The 14,152-nt window shown below is 38.3% G+C and overlaps 1 protein-coding gene across 14 annotated transcripts in view; it reads left to right on the top strand.

Moving 5' to 3' along the window:
• Window positions 1–8,410, top strand: part of KLHL2 (kelch like family member 2) — a 151,327-nt gene extending 142,917 nt beyond the window's left edge. For 9 of the 14 annotated variants that reach the window (XM_081543928.1, XM_081543922.1, XM_081543926.1 and 6 more), the window contains 6 exons: window positions 829–1,026; window positions 1,421–1,522; window positions 2,749–2,877; window positions 3,514–3,654; window positions 5,498–5,641; window positions 7,298–8,410. In XM_081543928.1, the coding sequence (XP_081400054.1) occupies window positions 829–1,026; window positions 1,421–1,522; window positions 2,749–2,877; window positions 3,514–3,654; window positions 5,498–5,641; window positions 7,298–7,326 (743 nt within the window). In that variant the 3' untranslated portion in view covers window positions 7,327–8,410. The remainder of the gene's footprint in view (window positions 1–828; window positions 1,027–1,420; window positions 1,523–2,748; window positions 2,878–3,513; window positions 3,655–5,497; window positions 5,642–7,297) is intronic. The other 5 variants (XM_081543921.1, XM_081543931.1, XM_081543932.1 and 2 more) reach the window with 2 other exon arrangements.
• Window positions 8,411–14,152: the final 5,742 nt, after the last annotated feature.

Here is a 14,152-nt window from a genome sequence, read left to right as displayed (position 1 = left end):
CTCAGAAAATATGGAACTTTCATTGGGGTTTCCAACTTGAAGAGGAGCTTCTCAGAACAAGACAGCAGCACGAAACAGTTTGGGAAGCTGAAGAAGTGGTGAAATCCAGAGTCTGCAAGTTAGTTTCTCCACCTAGGGACCCCCTAGCATCTTACTAGCCCAGGGGCCAGCAAACTTTTTCTTAAAGGACCAGAGAGTAAGTATTTGTGGCTTTGTTGGTTATATTATCTTTGTCACAGCTAATCAAGTGCCACCATAGTTGAAAGCAGCATGATGAATATCTGGAGCTGTGTTCCAATAAAACTTTATTTATGGATACTGTAATTTTAATTTTATGTAACTTTTCGTGTATCAAGAAATATTCTTTTCTTCTTGACTGCTTTTCAACCATTTAAAAGTGTAAAAATCATTCTCAGCTCAGTGAGCTTCTACTGAAATAGCCTACTGACTATAATTTGCTAACCCCAGATTTAGCCCACTAACATGATAAACTAGAAGCACATTATACAAATTAAATATAAACATGTTCAGGTAGTTGGAAAATTCTTGCTCATTGTTTAAGTCTGTGTATATCTTTGAAAAAGTCAGGAGTCAAGGTAATACCTCAGCCCATGCCATTACATTTTTTCGTAGCAGAAAGGAGTGCAATCTAGTTGTTGTTCTGTATTCTCACTAACGAATAGTGTTTCTTAGGACCTGTTCAGCCAAGCTTCTCCTTAGGGAAACTTAAAATCTGACAACAGTTTTAGACCGTTTGGAATGCAGTCTTTAGGTGGTGGTAGCAGTTGGGTTGCACACTCACTATTAACTGCTGTATTTCTCTTGCAGGGATGGTGTACATGGCCGGGCTCGTTTTTGCTGTTGGTGGCTTTAATGGTTCCTTGAGGGTCCGCACTGTGGATTCTTACGACCCTGTGAAAGATCAGTGGACCAGCGTTGCTAACATGCGAGACCGGAGAAGCACTCTGGGGGCTGCTGTGTTGAATGGACTGTTATATGCGGTGGGAGGCTTTGACGGGAGCACAGGCAATTTTCTTTCATCTTTTCTAAATTGCTGTTAGAAATTAACATAGCAATCACATTTATGGAACAAGCCCTGGCATAATTAGGAGTTAGTTGAGTGTTCTACTAGGTATTATAAAGATAAGTTTAAAATGTCCATCCAGAATTCCTTTAAATGATGTTAAGAGTGCTGAGTATATATAAGTTCTTTCTCATGCTTCAATATCAGTCATCTTCTCAAGTTTAAAAAGCCACTGAATGTCAGTATCTTGTGTAGGTGTTCTCTAGAAAAGAAATTATTTCTCTTCATCATATAATTGGATGTTAGCCCATTTTAATGCGACTGAAGCATTTCCCCTAATGTATGTATAAGGAACCTGAGGAGGAGATGAAGCACATTGTGCTTTGTTCATTACAGGGCTGTCCTCCGTGGAAGCGTACAACATCAAGTCTAACGAGTGGTTCCACGTGGCTCCCATGAACACGAGGAGGAGCAGTGTGGGTGTCGGTGTTGTTGGAGGTGCGGGCAACCTTCTGGGGTTAAGAGTGTTTCTTCAGTAACCCAGACCCCAGTTTTCTAAATGGGCAAGCAAATGATGATTTTAAGAGGGAAACATACAGTGGTTATTATGAAACGTTAGTCGTCCTTTTTTGCCTGCCCTCTGGGCTCTCTCTGTCCTCCCACCCTCTTTTTCTCATCTCTTTGTATAACATATGTAAAATTATTATGGCATGAATATGAAGTTTTACATCTAGAGAAGGGCTGTTTAACTTTTAAGTGATGGGTTGCCACAGTAATTTGTGTATATGCTATTTTGTTGCCCCAAAGAATTTAATGCTGTAAGTATTGAGTTTTTTTTACTCGTTGGGCAAATTTGTGGGTTCCCACCTACCTCTCCATGGTGGGTATAATTCTCTGCACTTTTTTTTTAACCAGCTTTATTGTATTTTAATTCACATACAATACATTTCACTCATTGAAGTGTACAATTTGGTGTGCATCTGTCGTAACAGTTCATTTTAGAACATTTTTATTACCCCCAAAGCAACCCTATTGCCTTTGGTTATCACCCACATCCTGCCACCCCTTGGCAAACACTACCCTACTTTTCTATCTCTGTATAAATTTTCCACTTATGGACATTCTCATATTCATGAAATTGTGGAGTATGTTGTCCTTTTGCAGCTGGCTTCTTTGACTTGGCATCATGTTCAAGGTTCATTCATGCTGTAGCATTTACCAATACCTCATTTCTTTTTATTAGCAAATAATATTTCATTGTATACTGTACTGGCTCTTAATATTACTTTTTTAAAATGGCAACCCACTCCAGTTTTCTTGCCTGGGAAATCCCATGGACAGAGGAGCTTGACGGGCTACAGTCCATGAGGTTGTAAGAGTCGGACACAACTGAGTGCACACACACACATATAAGATAACTTTACTATTTAATTTGGTTTTCTAGTGTTGACTTAGCAAATAGTGTTATCCCAAAATATAAGTGTACTTTATTTTCTGTCAGATTATTGATGAAGGTGTTAAATTAATATCATGTGTATTCTACAGATCTTTATAATGTGATTTGGTAACTCCACCTGTCACCATTAGGCAAGATTTTAAATAGTTCATAAAAATCAGTAATACTTTAAAGGTAAACTCTGCTACCATGGAGGAAAATTCAACATTTCATGACGTGGAAAAATAGCTGTTTATGAATTTGACTTTGTTTGTGATTCCATGTTCAGGTCTGCTCTATGCTGTTGGGGGCTATGATGGAGCTTCGCGTCAGTGTCTCAGCACGGTAGAATGCTACAGTGCCACGGCAAACGAGTGGACCTACATAGCGGAAATGAGCACCAGACGGAGTGGGGCAGGTGAGTAGGAACCTCACTCAGCAATTGAAACACAAAAATGATGGAAAAGAATTAAACAAGTGAAATAATGACATCTCTTTATATTATCAGAAAATATATACTGATTCTAGTGACACTGTTAAAATGTGTTTTGCATTATCCAGGTGGAGTGGTAGGTAGATGCACTTAAATTCACTTTGTAAAATTTCTCATGTGCTATATTAAAGGCTTCTTCTGTTTCAGTTAATTATTCATATTGTTTGGCATTACTTTTAGGTTTTTGTTTTTAGTGCTTATTGGAGAACTTGCTTAATAATCAACTCCCTTCATATCCATTTCTTACAGATTTAATACTCTTAATACTGATTTCCTTTTATAGTGAAAGTTGTTTTCAAAAGGGTTATGTTGTAAAGGACTTCCCTCTCTGTTTTCACCTACACATTGTTTTTATTGTATTTGACAATAACAATAGTTCTTACTATGATTCTCATTTGTAATTATTTTCATTTCCATTTTCTAGGTTGAATGCTTTAATATTGATTTTTAATATGAATAATTTCAGAAGTTTTATTTACAAGTCATTTAAATAAACCCTAAAATGTTACAAATTTCCTGTCCCTTTTACTCTACTATGGGTTGGTTTTTTGTGTTTTATAGGTGTTGGTGTGTTAAACAACTTATTGTATGCTGTAGGGGGTCATGACGGCCCTTTAGTACGAAAAAGTGTTGAAGTGTACGATCCTGCCACCAACACGTGGAGACAGGTTGCAGATATGAACATGTGCAGAAGAAATGCAGGTATCTGTCTAGTTTAAGAGTATGAAGTTTGTATTGAATTGTATTCAGAGTTTTACTAGTATCACTGTATATTTCCATTGTTCTTTTACTGATCTGAGTTCCTAACAGACTTGCTCTTTAAAGGCAGAAACTTATAATAATCCTAGGTAGTGAATGCCAAGCATGATGTGGGGCATGCAGTTTAATGTGATCCTTATGTTAACTTATAATTTCTGTCAGAGTTTACTTTTTGGTGATACTAAGTTAGAAAAAGAACTCTATTTGATACTTGAATTCATTCTTTTGTACCACAGACATTTTTGAATGTCTGTATCACATTTTGGAGTTCAGTTTTCAGGGACTTTAGTTAAGTAAATACTTATACCAGATTAAAAAGCTGGTTGTTTATCTGAATCTGGAGGGGAAGCCTAAAGAAAGCAACCACAATTTAATACAGTTCAGGGTTTCTAGAGAATGGAAAAGCTAAAACAACAGCAATTTTAAGAAACCTGAGGTCTTAAGATTAGGGAACTGCCGCCTTAAAAAGAAAATTCGTAGAAGGGAAATAGAAATGGAAAATAGATTCAGGATAGCTAGGTAGTCTTTTGGGGAAATGCTCATCTTCTTTAAAATGCCATTATCTTCATGCCAGGTCCCATAATCCAAAACAATCCTGATGATTCTCAGAATCACTGTGTACCATTGATTGATGTTGGAAGATGCACCCTCCATCCCCCCCAGTAATGCTCTTCCTATTTCTCTTTACTTTAAATGGGATCACTAAGGAAGATAAGTATGTGGGACTCCAAGAACTCACTCAGAAGAACAAAATATATAGTTAATTCACTTGACCTTGTACCTCATCCTATCAGTTGTACTAGGTAAAGTACTAAAGCTCTCTCAAGCTATGGATAGTCCAAAACTAGTAAAACCCCACAAATCTGGCCCCAGCACATTTGAAATTAGAAAAGCATATGTGCTTGTGCTTCCTGGATTAGGAAATTTATTTGCAATAAGAACAAGAAAGCTGAAAATAACTTAAAATCTATCAGTAAAAGACAAATGAATTATGGTAGTATCATACATGGAATCCTGTGCAGCCATTAAAAATAATATAAATCTGTATTTATTAACTTGAGGAAATATTCAGGTATATATTGTTTGGTGTGAGTATGTAAAAAGTAACTTATGTAGCATGAGCTACTTTGGGGTTAAAAAAGGAGAGTCTGAGAATATATGCATAGAAAAGAGCCAGAATTTCAGTGATCGGGATTCTAAGTGGTATAAGATTAGTGGTGGTCTTTTCTTCTTTGTACTTTTCTAGGGGTTTTGAATTTTTCCAAAAAAGAAAAAAACATAGCATTCTCATAATAATGAAATAAATAATACTGTTCTCCCTTTAAAGGAGATAAAATAATTAGCTAGTCAGTATAAAAAAATTCAGAATCATTTTTACCTTCTACAAATATATATATTTATTATTTTCTCTTTTTCCTTAGGATTTCCTTAGAAGCTAACTTTGGGAAAATTACTAAACTTCTTTGACTTTTTAATTTTCTACTGTTTTTAATAAAGTGGGGAATAAAATAGTTTCTAGCCTATAAAGTAAAGTTATTTTGAAGATTAAATGAAATAATGCATATATAGAGCAACTGCCATATAAGTAACTTGAGTAGAAGCTTACAGTTGATATTAGAGGAATTCCTCGCGTAAAGAAATTCTTTTCCGCTTCCCCCATCTTCTCTTCCTGCCTCTTACACAGAAGTAAGTGTATGTGGATCACTTGACCAGACACGTTCAGGGCCATTTATAGTCATCCAAATTTTAAAAATAATTGTTTTCTCTCTGTTTAATTTTTTTAAAGGAGTTTGTGCAGTTAATGGTCTGTTATACGTAGTTGGAGGGGATGATGGTTCCTGTAACTTGGCATCAGTAGAATATTATAACCCAACAACTGATAAATGGACAGTTGTATCATCTTGTATGAGCACAGGGAGAAGTTATGCAGGTAATGATTGTTCAGTTTTCTTACAGTCTTCTATTATAATACAAAATCATTATTTTTACACTAAGAATGTTTTTCTCATATAAGAAGAAAGTCTTTTCTCAAAGTATATCTATCTTCTTATTCTCAAAATAATTAATGTCAGATATGTATGTTCTAAAATAAAGTACTAGTATTCTTTGTCATTCTGTAGTCATTTGTATTCAAAATTACAAATATTTCCATTGTAGAATCATATAATAAAATTTAATATAGCTACACCTGTATGCTGCTGCTGCTAAGTCGCTTCAGTCGTGTCCAACTCTGTGCGACCCCATAGACGGCAGCCCACAGGGCTCTGCCGTCCCTGGGATTCTCCAGGCAAGAATACTGGAGTGGGTTGCCATTTCCTTCTCCAGTGCATGAAAGGGAAAAGTGAAAGTGAAGTCCCTCAGTCGTGTCCGACTCTTAGCGACCCCATGGACTGTGGCCTACCAGGCTCCTCCATCCATGGGATTTTCCAGGCAAGAGTACTGGAGTGGGGTGCCATTGCCTTCTCTGACACCTGTATGCAGTGGCAGGGAATTCACTATGTAGCAAGGCTTTAATTACTCAGATATCTAAAAGATATGGGGGCTTCCCCAATAGCTCACTGGGTAAAGAATCTGCCTGCAATACAGGAAACACAGTTTCCATCCCTGGGTTGGGAAAATCCCCCTGGAGGAGGAAATGGCAACCCACTTCAGTATTGTTGTCTGAAAAATCCCATGGACAGAGGAGCCTGAGAGGCTATAGTCCAAAGGGTCTCAAAGAGTCAAGACACGACTGAGTGACTCGTCACGCATGCTAAAAGAAATCTCTCCTGGCAGGGCTCCATGTGATGTTATTATGATGAGGCTACAGAGTAATATTTTTTAAGCACAGCACTGATTGAATTATAAAATAATCATTTTGGTCCATTCTCTTCATAAGAAATATGATAATACTTTTTAATAATATGAGTCTTTAAAACTTGCATATGAATTTTCTGATATCTATATTTATATTGCTTTAAATATTAGAATGTTTCAGTAACATTCTAATACTGATTTACTACTGGAAAAAAAGAAATTTACACGAATTAACCATCACTGTTATTTATGTATCATCCAAAACAACATGTAATAGAACTATATATAGTAAGCTTCCAGGATAGCATTCCTCAAAATTATGTAAAATTTTTTAAAAGCAGCTTTAGTGAGATATAACTGACAAAGAGTAAATAGCTTATATTTAAAGTGTACAATTTCATTAGTTTTGACATATGTATGAAACCATCACCACATTCAAGATAATGAATATTCATCACTCACAAGTTTCTTTGTGCCCCTTTTAGTATTAGGTGGATCTTAGTATTTCTTGAGTAAAATTATTTTCCCTTCATTATATAACTGTGAAGAGCAAAAGATGAGTTCTGGATTAAATAGTCTGACATGGTTTTGGTACATAATTTTTAAACAAAGATTTCATTGTCATTTAGATTAAAATGATAGTAATACTAAAGTTTCTTAGAGATTTTGAAACATCATGATCTGTTCAGTCCTTGTCACTTAAGTTATAATATAAAAAAATTCAGGATTTTCTCAGAGATACAGAATGCTTCCTGTGACTTCAGTTTTATTTCTTTGTTTCTTTGTTCAGGGGTCACAGTTATTGATAAACCATTATGAGCCTAAAGGACATTTTTGGCGCATTTACACATGAGAAGCAGACTTCAACAAGTACTTCTGAAGTGACTGAGAGTCTAGCACTTCTCCACTTGTAGCTGCACGTTAAGTCTCTGCAGAGGATAAGATCATCTGCCTCTATAGGCCTCAGATACTGAAGATTATTTTTGGTAGATGCACCGTGTAGGCTTTTTCTGCAGTGAGCAGCAGCTGACTGAATTTTAATAAGAAACTTGGATTGCAGTATTATTCTGTAGTCTTTGGACAACAGTTGCTTTCACAAAGAGTAGTTATCAACCTTGAATAACTATGGATTATTTTGTGAAGGGGGATAAAGTAATATGTGTTCTTGTAAAATTAAATTTCATCTTTATTCCTTCTCCTGAAAATCTGTATGCACAGGAACTGAAAATCTTTGAACAGGTATTAAACTCTGTGTAAGTATATAAATTAGTTGAGGGATAAAACTGTTTGCTTTTATAAAATATGTTTGATTACATGAGTATAATAAATTGTATGCATATAAATGTGTGTCTATATGCTTTCCTTTAAATATGTTTGAAAAGATGTTTGAAACTTGATTATACTATTTATAATTGGCACAGTACTTTGAATTATGCCAGTACTACATTGTAAAACAGAGTTGTATTTTTTGATATTTAACAATGCTTAACACTTTAAAATGCCCCTTCTGCGGAATGAACACGGTATAGCACACTTGGATACTTGTGTGATGCCAAACTTTTTAAAATAAAATATAAATTATGCTTATTTATTATTTTCTTTGGTTTAATCTTGGTCAGGTTTTGGTGTGAATTTCACATTTTTTTCTTAACACTTTGGCATGAACATTATTGCAGGTTTTTGATGAATGTAATGAATGTATGGAATTCAACTGAATTTGCATGCTCTTAAGAATTTTTTCCGTGTGTATAAATTTAGCTGCTATTAACAGAAGAGAGAAGTTTCTGTGAGTAGCCATGTGTGTTGATCAGATAGTTTTTCTGAGATCTTCAGTTAATCTCACCTTAAAAATGACCAAAATATGTCTTTATTGAATTAACTTTGAATAAAAGTTTGTATATTATTTGTTTCACGTTGTCCTTGATTTTTATCTATTTAGTCTGCTATTAAGAAAGTTGCCTGTTCACTTGTATTCTTTTATAAAATTTGCATTTTCTACTTCATAAATCAGTATTTAAAATTTGTTGCCAAAGTAACCTACAAGGCAAGTCAGTTAAGTCACTGAACTAAAGTCACTGAAAACTGTTCTCCAAGAAAAAACTACCTTAATTATCAAGGAAAACATCTCCCAAGGATTGATAAAACTTAAAAGTTTTCATAGTGTTCTCTCCCTAGTATGGGCAGGACACAAGATAAAAGTAAAAGAAATAGCATTGAATCAAAAGGAAGCCAAAGAAAAAATATCTATTCTGACACAACTGAGAAATAAATTGTGGTTTTGATACCAAATAGAAGGAATTGAGGAAATGGACATAGGGAAGTGGGGTGGATACCTGAGGTACTGAACACAGGAGGAAGAGATGGGATGGGGTGATGGGATATGGTGGCTGTTCTCAGCAATTTAGAAGGTAGTAGGCCTGAGCTCTTGCCAGAACAGTCAATAAGAGGAGAGAATTATACCTGTGATGAAAGTTCTGTTTAGTTAATAGAGTCGCATTTAAACATAGAACCACATTTATTACCAACTTAGTTGAATTTTCCATTGTAAGTGGAATTATAAATAATTTAGTCAGGAAAAGCAAAAGCCTGTGCTCACCTTATGAAAATAAATTTCTGCGTTTTAGTGTTGCTCCAAGCACATCCATAATCAGCAAACATGTTGAGGATCTAATGAACTTGGAGCACTGTTAACTCCTTCAGACAGTGGCACCAAAAAAAGTCATTATCTCTCCTGATCACTTCCAAACACTAATATTCCATGAATTAATTAACGATTTATCTAAAACTTTTTAAAGCTTTTCTTAAAATACAATCTACTAGGGTGAAAAAGTTCTAAATACTTAGCATGTCAGATACCTCTTTATCTTTTCTCTCTTTAAAGATTTAATAAGCTATACAGCTATACCATAAAACAGTTTGCCAAGGTTCAGTAACTAGATTCATAACTCTTTATTTCAAAGGATTTGAATTATTCCCCTCCCCTCCATGCCAGTCTTTATCTCTCTAGTTTGAAACATCTTGTTTTGTTCTCTTCAAGCTTATAAAAGTGTCCCTGGCTTGTTCTATTATTGTCCAGAAAAGAGGTCACAAGTCTTGGAAGTCCTGCCAGGGGAACCACCAGGTATGAGCAGAGTTCAAGGCTAGTTCCATGAAAATACATTTTAAAGCAGCTCTGCTCCTTGCTCCACTTGACTCTGCACCTTCGTAACTAAAAGCAGTGATGATTTGGGTTTAGGTAAATGATGTGTATGCTCTCACTTCCCTTCCCATGGACTCTAGTATATGATTCCTGGTTTTTATTACCATCCCTACAGATAGCATGAGGACCCACGTATTTATAATCTCAGCTGTTGATGAGTTAGTGTCGGGAGCCACGATAGGCATTACTGACAAAGTGGAGGCACGGCCCCAACCCCCTCCTCATCCCGCAGGCACGGTCCCGGGATGAAGGAGTTAGGTCTTGTGATTCTGACTTGTCCTTTCCTTCCTCTGGTTGAGTTGGCTGGAAAGAATGTTATTATCCATAAAGTTAACTATTGACATTTGTTCAAGGATCTTTACAAAAAATGTTCCCGAATGAGCACATAAGCTGCAGCTTGAGGCCATGGGAAACATTGTTATCTGAAACCTGCCTGTAAGGGGAATGTTTATAGAAAAAGAAGTTTGCTGAGTTTAGGGGTGAGGAATAATTAAGAATAGTTAAAAGCTAAAAGTTTAAGGTATGTTGTAGTGTTGGCATATTTTACTATAGCTTATAGAAACTAGGAATTTTAGAGATACTAATAGCTAAAGAAGTTTTTTTAGGAGTTACTGAGCTCAAGCAGGATTTAGAAAGATAAGAAATAAACTGAGCAATGTGGTATACAGCCCAGAGACAAACTTGAGTTACAATGTTATCACAAGGACACTTAAGAGGGAACTCTGAAGGACAACAATGATTTATGGAGACAGTAAATATGGGTGACGGGAAACCGAAGATGTCATACCTCTGACCTAATGCTTTTGTAAAAGTATAAAAGAAAACCTGATGCTTAAAATAAACTTGCAGCCCAGTGCTTTGAGTGAGAGACTGCATCATTTTCTCCGCCGACCCTGTTCATCCCTTCAGTGCTTCCCTGGCTGTCGGAGCTGGACTCCGGCACGTTAGCATAGTATTACATAGTGATATAATGGATTAGCCTGCCTCTTGTTTCAGTTTGTTGAGCAGATTCGCTCCTACTGGCTTTTATGGCTGACTGTGTCTGATTTCGGAGAGAAGGCTAGATGGGAAAGTGGAATCACTTTGAATCAAGTTTCTGGCATTCTAATTCTGGCTTCACAATTCTAAAGGGAAAAAAAGCAGTGTGAGTGTTGCAGAGCTCATGGGCATAGGAATCAGATGGCTCTGAGTTTGCATCCCTTTCTCTCAGTTACTGGCTCTCCTGGTGGCTCAAACGGTAAATAAACTTCCTTCAGTGCAGGAGACCTGTGTTCAGTCCCTGGGTTGGGAAGATCCCCTAGAGAAGGGAATGGCAACCCACTCCAGTATTCTTACCTGGAAAATTCCATGGACAGAGGAGCCTGGCGGGCTATAGTCTGTGGGGTCACAAAAGAGTCCCAACAACTGAGCAATTAACTTTTCTGTCAGTTGCTAATTGTAACTTGAAACACATTTCTTAACCTCTGACTCTTATTTTGTCTTCTCTAAAATGGCAACATAAGTATCTATATCTTAGTTTTTTTTTAATGTTGAGTTTCAGACCAGCTTCTTCACTCTCCTCTTTCACCCTCAAGAGGCTCTGTAGTTCCTCTTCACTTTCTGCCATTAGACTGGTATCATCTGCATATCTGAGGTTGACATTTATTCCAGCAGACTTGATTCCAGATTGTGATTCATCCAGCCTGGCATTTCGCATGATGTACTCTGCATATAAGTTAAATAAGCAAGGTAATAATACATACAGCCATGTTGTACTCCTTTCCCAGTTTTGAACCAGCCTGTTCCATGTCTGGTTCTAACTATTGCCTCTTAATCCGCATACAGGTTTCTCAGGAGACAGGTAAGGTGGACTGGTAGTCCCATCTCTTTTAAGAATTTTCTACAGTTTGTTGTGATCCACACAGTCAAAAGTTTTAGTGTAGACAGTGAAGCAGATGTTTTTCTGGAATTCCCTTGCTTTCTCCGTGATCCAAAGAATTGGACACAACTGAATAATAACAACAAAAAGCAACGAAAGTGTATCACTTACAAGGTTATTGTGGAGTTTGAAAGAAAAGATGTATAGTAGTGTGCTGGAAATACCAAAGACCCTCAATGTTGTTGTTCAGTAGTTAAATTGTATCTGACTCTTTGAGACCCCATGGACTGCAGCAAGCCAGGCTTTTCTCTATCAGCAGGCCTCCACTATCCTGGAATTAGCTCAAACGCATGTCCATTGAGTCAGTGATGCCATCCAACCATCTCATCCTCTGTCGTCCCTGTCTCCTGCTTTCAATCTTTCCTAGCATCAGTCTTTGCAAATGAGTCAGTTCTTCACATCAAGTGGCCAAAGTTGAGCTTCAGCATCAGCCCTTCCAATGGATATTCAGGGTTGCTTTCCTTTAGGATTGACTGGTTTGATCTCCCTACAGTCCAAGGGACTCTCAAGAGTCTTCTCCAGCACCACAATTCGAAAGCATCAATTCTTCCACACTCAGCCTTCTTTATGGTCCAACTCTGACATCTGTACATGACTGCTGGGAAAACCAAAGCTTTGAATATAGGGACCTTTGTCAGCAAAAGGATGTGTCTCAATAAATTACCACTATTGTTGAAGTTCTCTAAACCGCCCATTTCTTCTTTTTTTTAGTTTATTTTTTTATTGAAGGATAATTGCTTTACAGACTTTTGTTGTTTTCTTTCAAACCTTAACATGAATCAGCCATAGGTATACATATATCCCTTCCCTTTTGAACCTTCCTCCCATCTCCCTCCCCATCCCACCCCTCTAGGTTGATACAGAGCCCCTGTCTGAGCTAACCTCCTGTTTGAAGAAGCCTCCCATTTCTTCACTGGAAGGAATTGAGCATATTTCTGTTTTGTTTTGTTTTTTGGAGTTATATCTATGTTTCCTTTCAGTTCTAAATCTCCAAGATTTAAAATAATCATTTGACCCTTTCACATACTTACATCTTCTCTAATATTAAAAATAATACATCTTTAATGTAAGTAGGACTCTAAGTCAGGGATAATAACCGACTTAGTATTACTGAGCACTTCCTGTATTCCAGATACTGTGCAAAGGGCTTACATATATAGTCACATTTATTGTCATAAGAAACTATTATAATACCCACTGTAATAACTACTGGATAAAATTTTGAGAAGTGAATTATCTAAGAGCACACTGCTAATGAGTGGCAAAGCTTGGTAGGTCTGACCCCATGGCATATGCTCTTAATCCTCCCTTAACAGAGGGCAGTATGTTTAGGCAGAGGGAAAAGTGGGCTGCATCGCAGTCACACCCACAGCCTCACTCAGTCAATGGGACAGCGGTGGTGGTGGTCTGGAGCTAAGCTGGCCAATCAAAGGAATCCTAAATTGGGTTGCAGGTCTGGGCCTTTATACTCCCCCTGGAAAGAAAAATGCTTCATGGGAAAATGGCTTTACCCATTCTCGGTCACTGAAGGCCTGCTTCAGTCCTGAAGAGAACCTAGGCTGTGCAACACAGCATCTACCCCAGGATACCACAGGCCTCCTGAAGACAGAGCTCTGAGCACGCAAGGGACAGATCCCATTTCTATTCATTTGATATGACTTTTCTGTCATGATACTTTACAAAGAACGTGGCTGTCAAACACGTGGGGCAGTTAGATGAATGGGTTGAGGGATTTCCTAAAGCAGATGGCACCTGGCCTGTTGTTTCAGGCACGAGAGTCAGTCTGATCACAGCCATGTGAAGCGATAGCGTCCCGTTTGCACAAAGTCCTGCATAGAAAGTGCCTTCAACGAGAGCGAGTAAGTGCCCTTGTGCAAATTTTAAAAGGCTCTCTTAAGCGAAAGCTTAATTTCGTGGATGACCCCCATCCGTGCACACCTCTGCATCCCCGTAGGAGCGGGAGGCGGCGGACCCTGGCAGCAAAACCAACTGCTGCGCGTCGTCTCTTCTAAACCTCCGAATCTTGGCTTCCTGTCCTCAACCAGGAATCGCGCTGTATTTGGAGTTTCCTATTTCCCACGTACATATAGGGGTTATCAAAGGACGCTGGGGTTGGGACGAGAAAGAGCTCTAAACTTTAGGCGCAACAGCGTTAAAAGGGCGCCAGTGAATACAGCGCGTGGTCAAGAGTTCAGGGCCGGCGCGCCTCCAAACTCCCCGAGTGCGCAAGCTCTCGAAAGGGGCCGAGGGTGCTGGGCGGGGCTGAGGTTGCTGGGCGACGCTCAAGGCCTCGCGTCAGCCCAGCCCGGCTGGCGGACCAGCTACTGGCCGGACGCCTAGCTCTCACGATCCTCACTCCATCTGAGCAGCCAATGGCCGCGCTTCCAGCGCTGCATTCGCACGAGTCACACGATGCCGGCAGCTGCGTAGGCCAATCACGGCTCTCAGAAGGCGGAGCGGGTCTCACTCAAGCCAATAACGGCGAAGGAGCCCGTCGACTCCCGAGCGGCAGCGCCTAGCGCAGCTCT

Source organism: Giraffa tippelskirchi, chromosome 11 (genome assembly GCF_054371585.1).
Source record: "Giraffa tippelskirchi isolate mGirTip1 chromosome 11, T2T-mGirTip1v1.2.pri, whole genome shotgun sequence".
In the NCBI taxonomy this organism is placed as follows: Eukaryota; Metazoa; Chordata; class Mammalia; order Artiodactyla; family Giraffidae; genus Giraffa; species Giraffa tippelskirchi.
The sequence above is the reverse complement of the archived record's forward strand: the minus strand, read 5'-3'. Positions and strand labels throughout refer to the sequence as shown.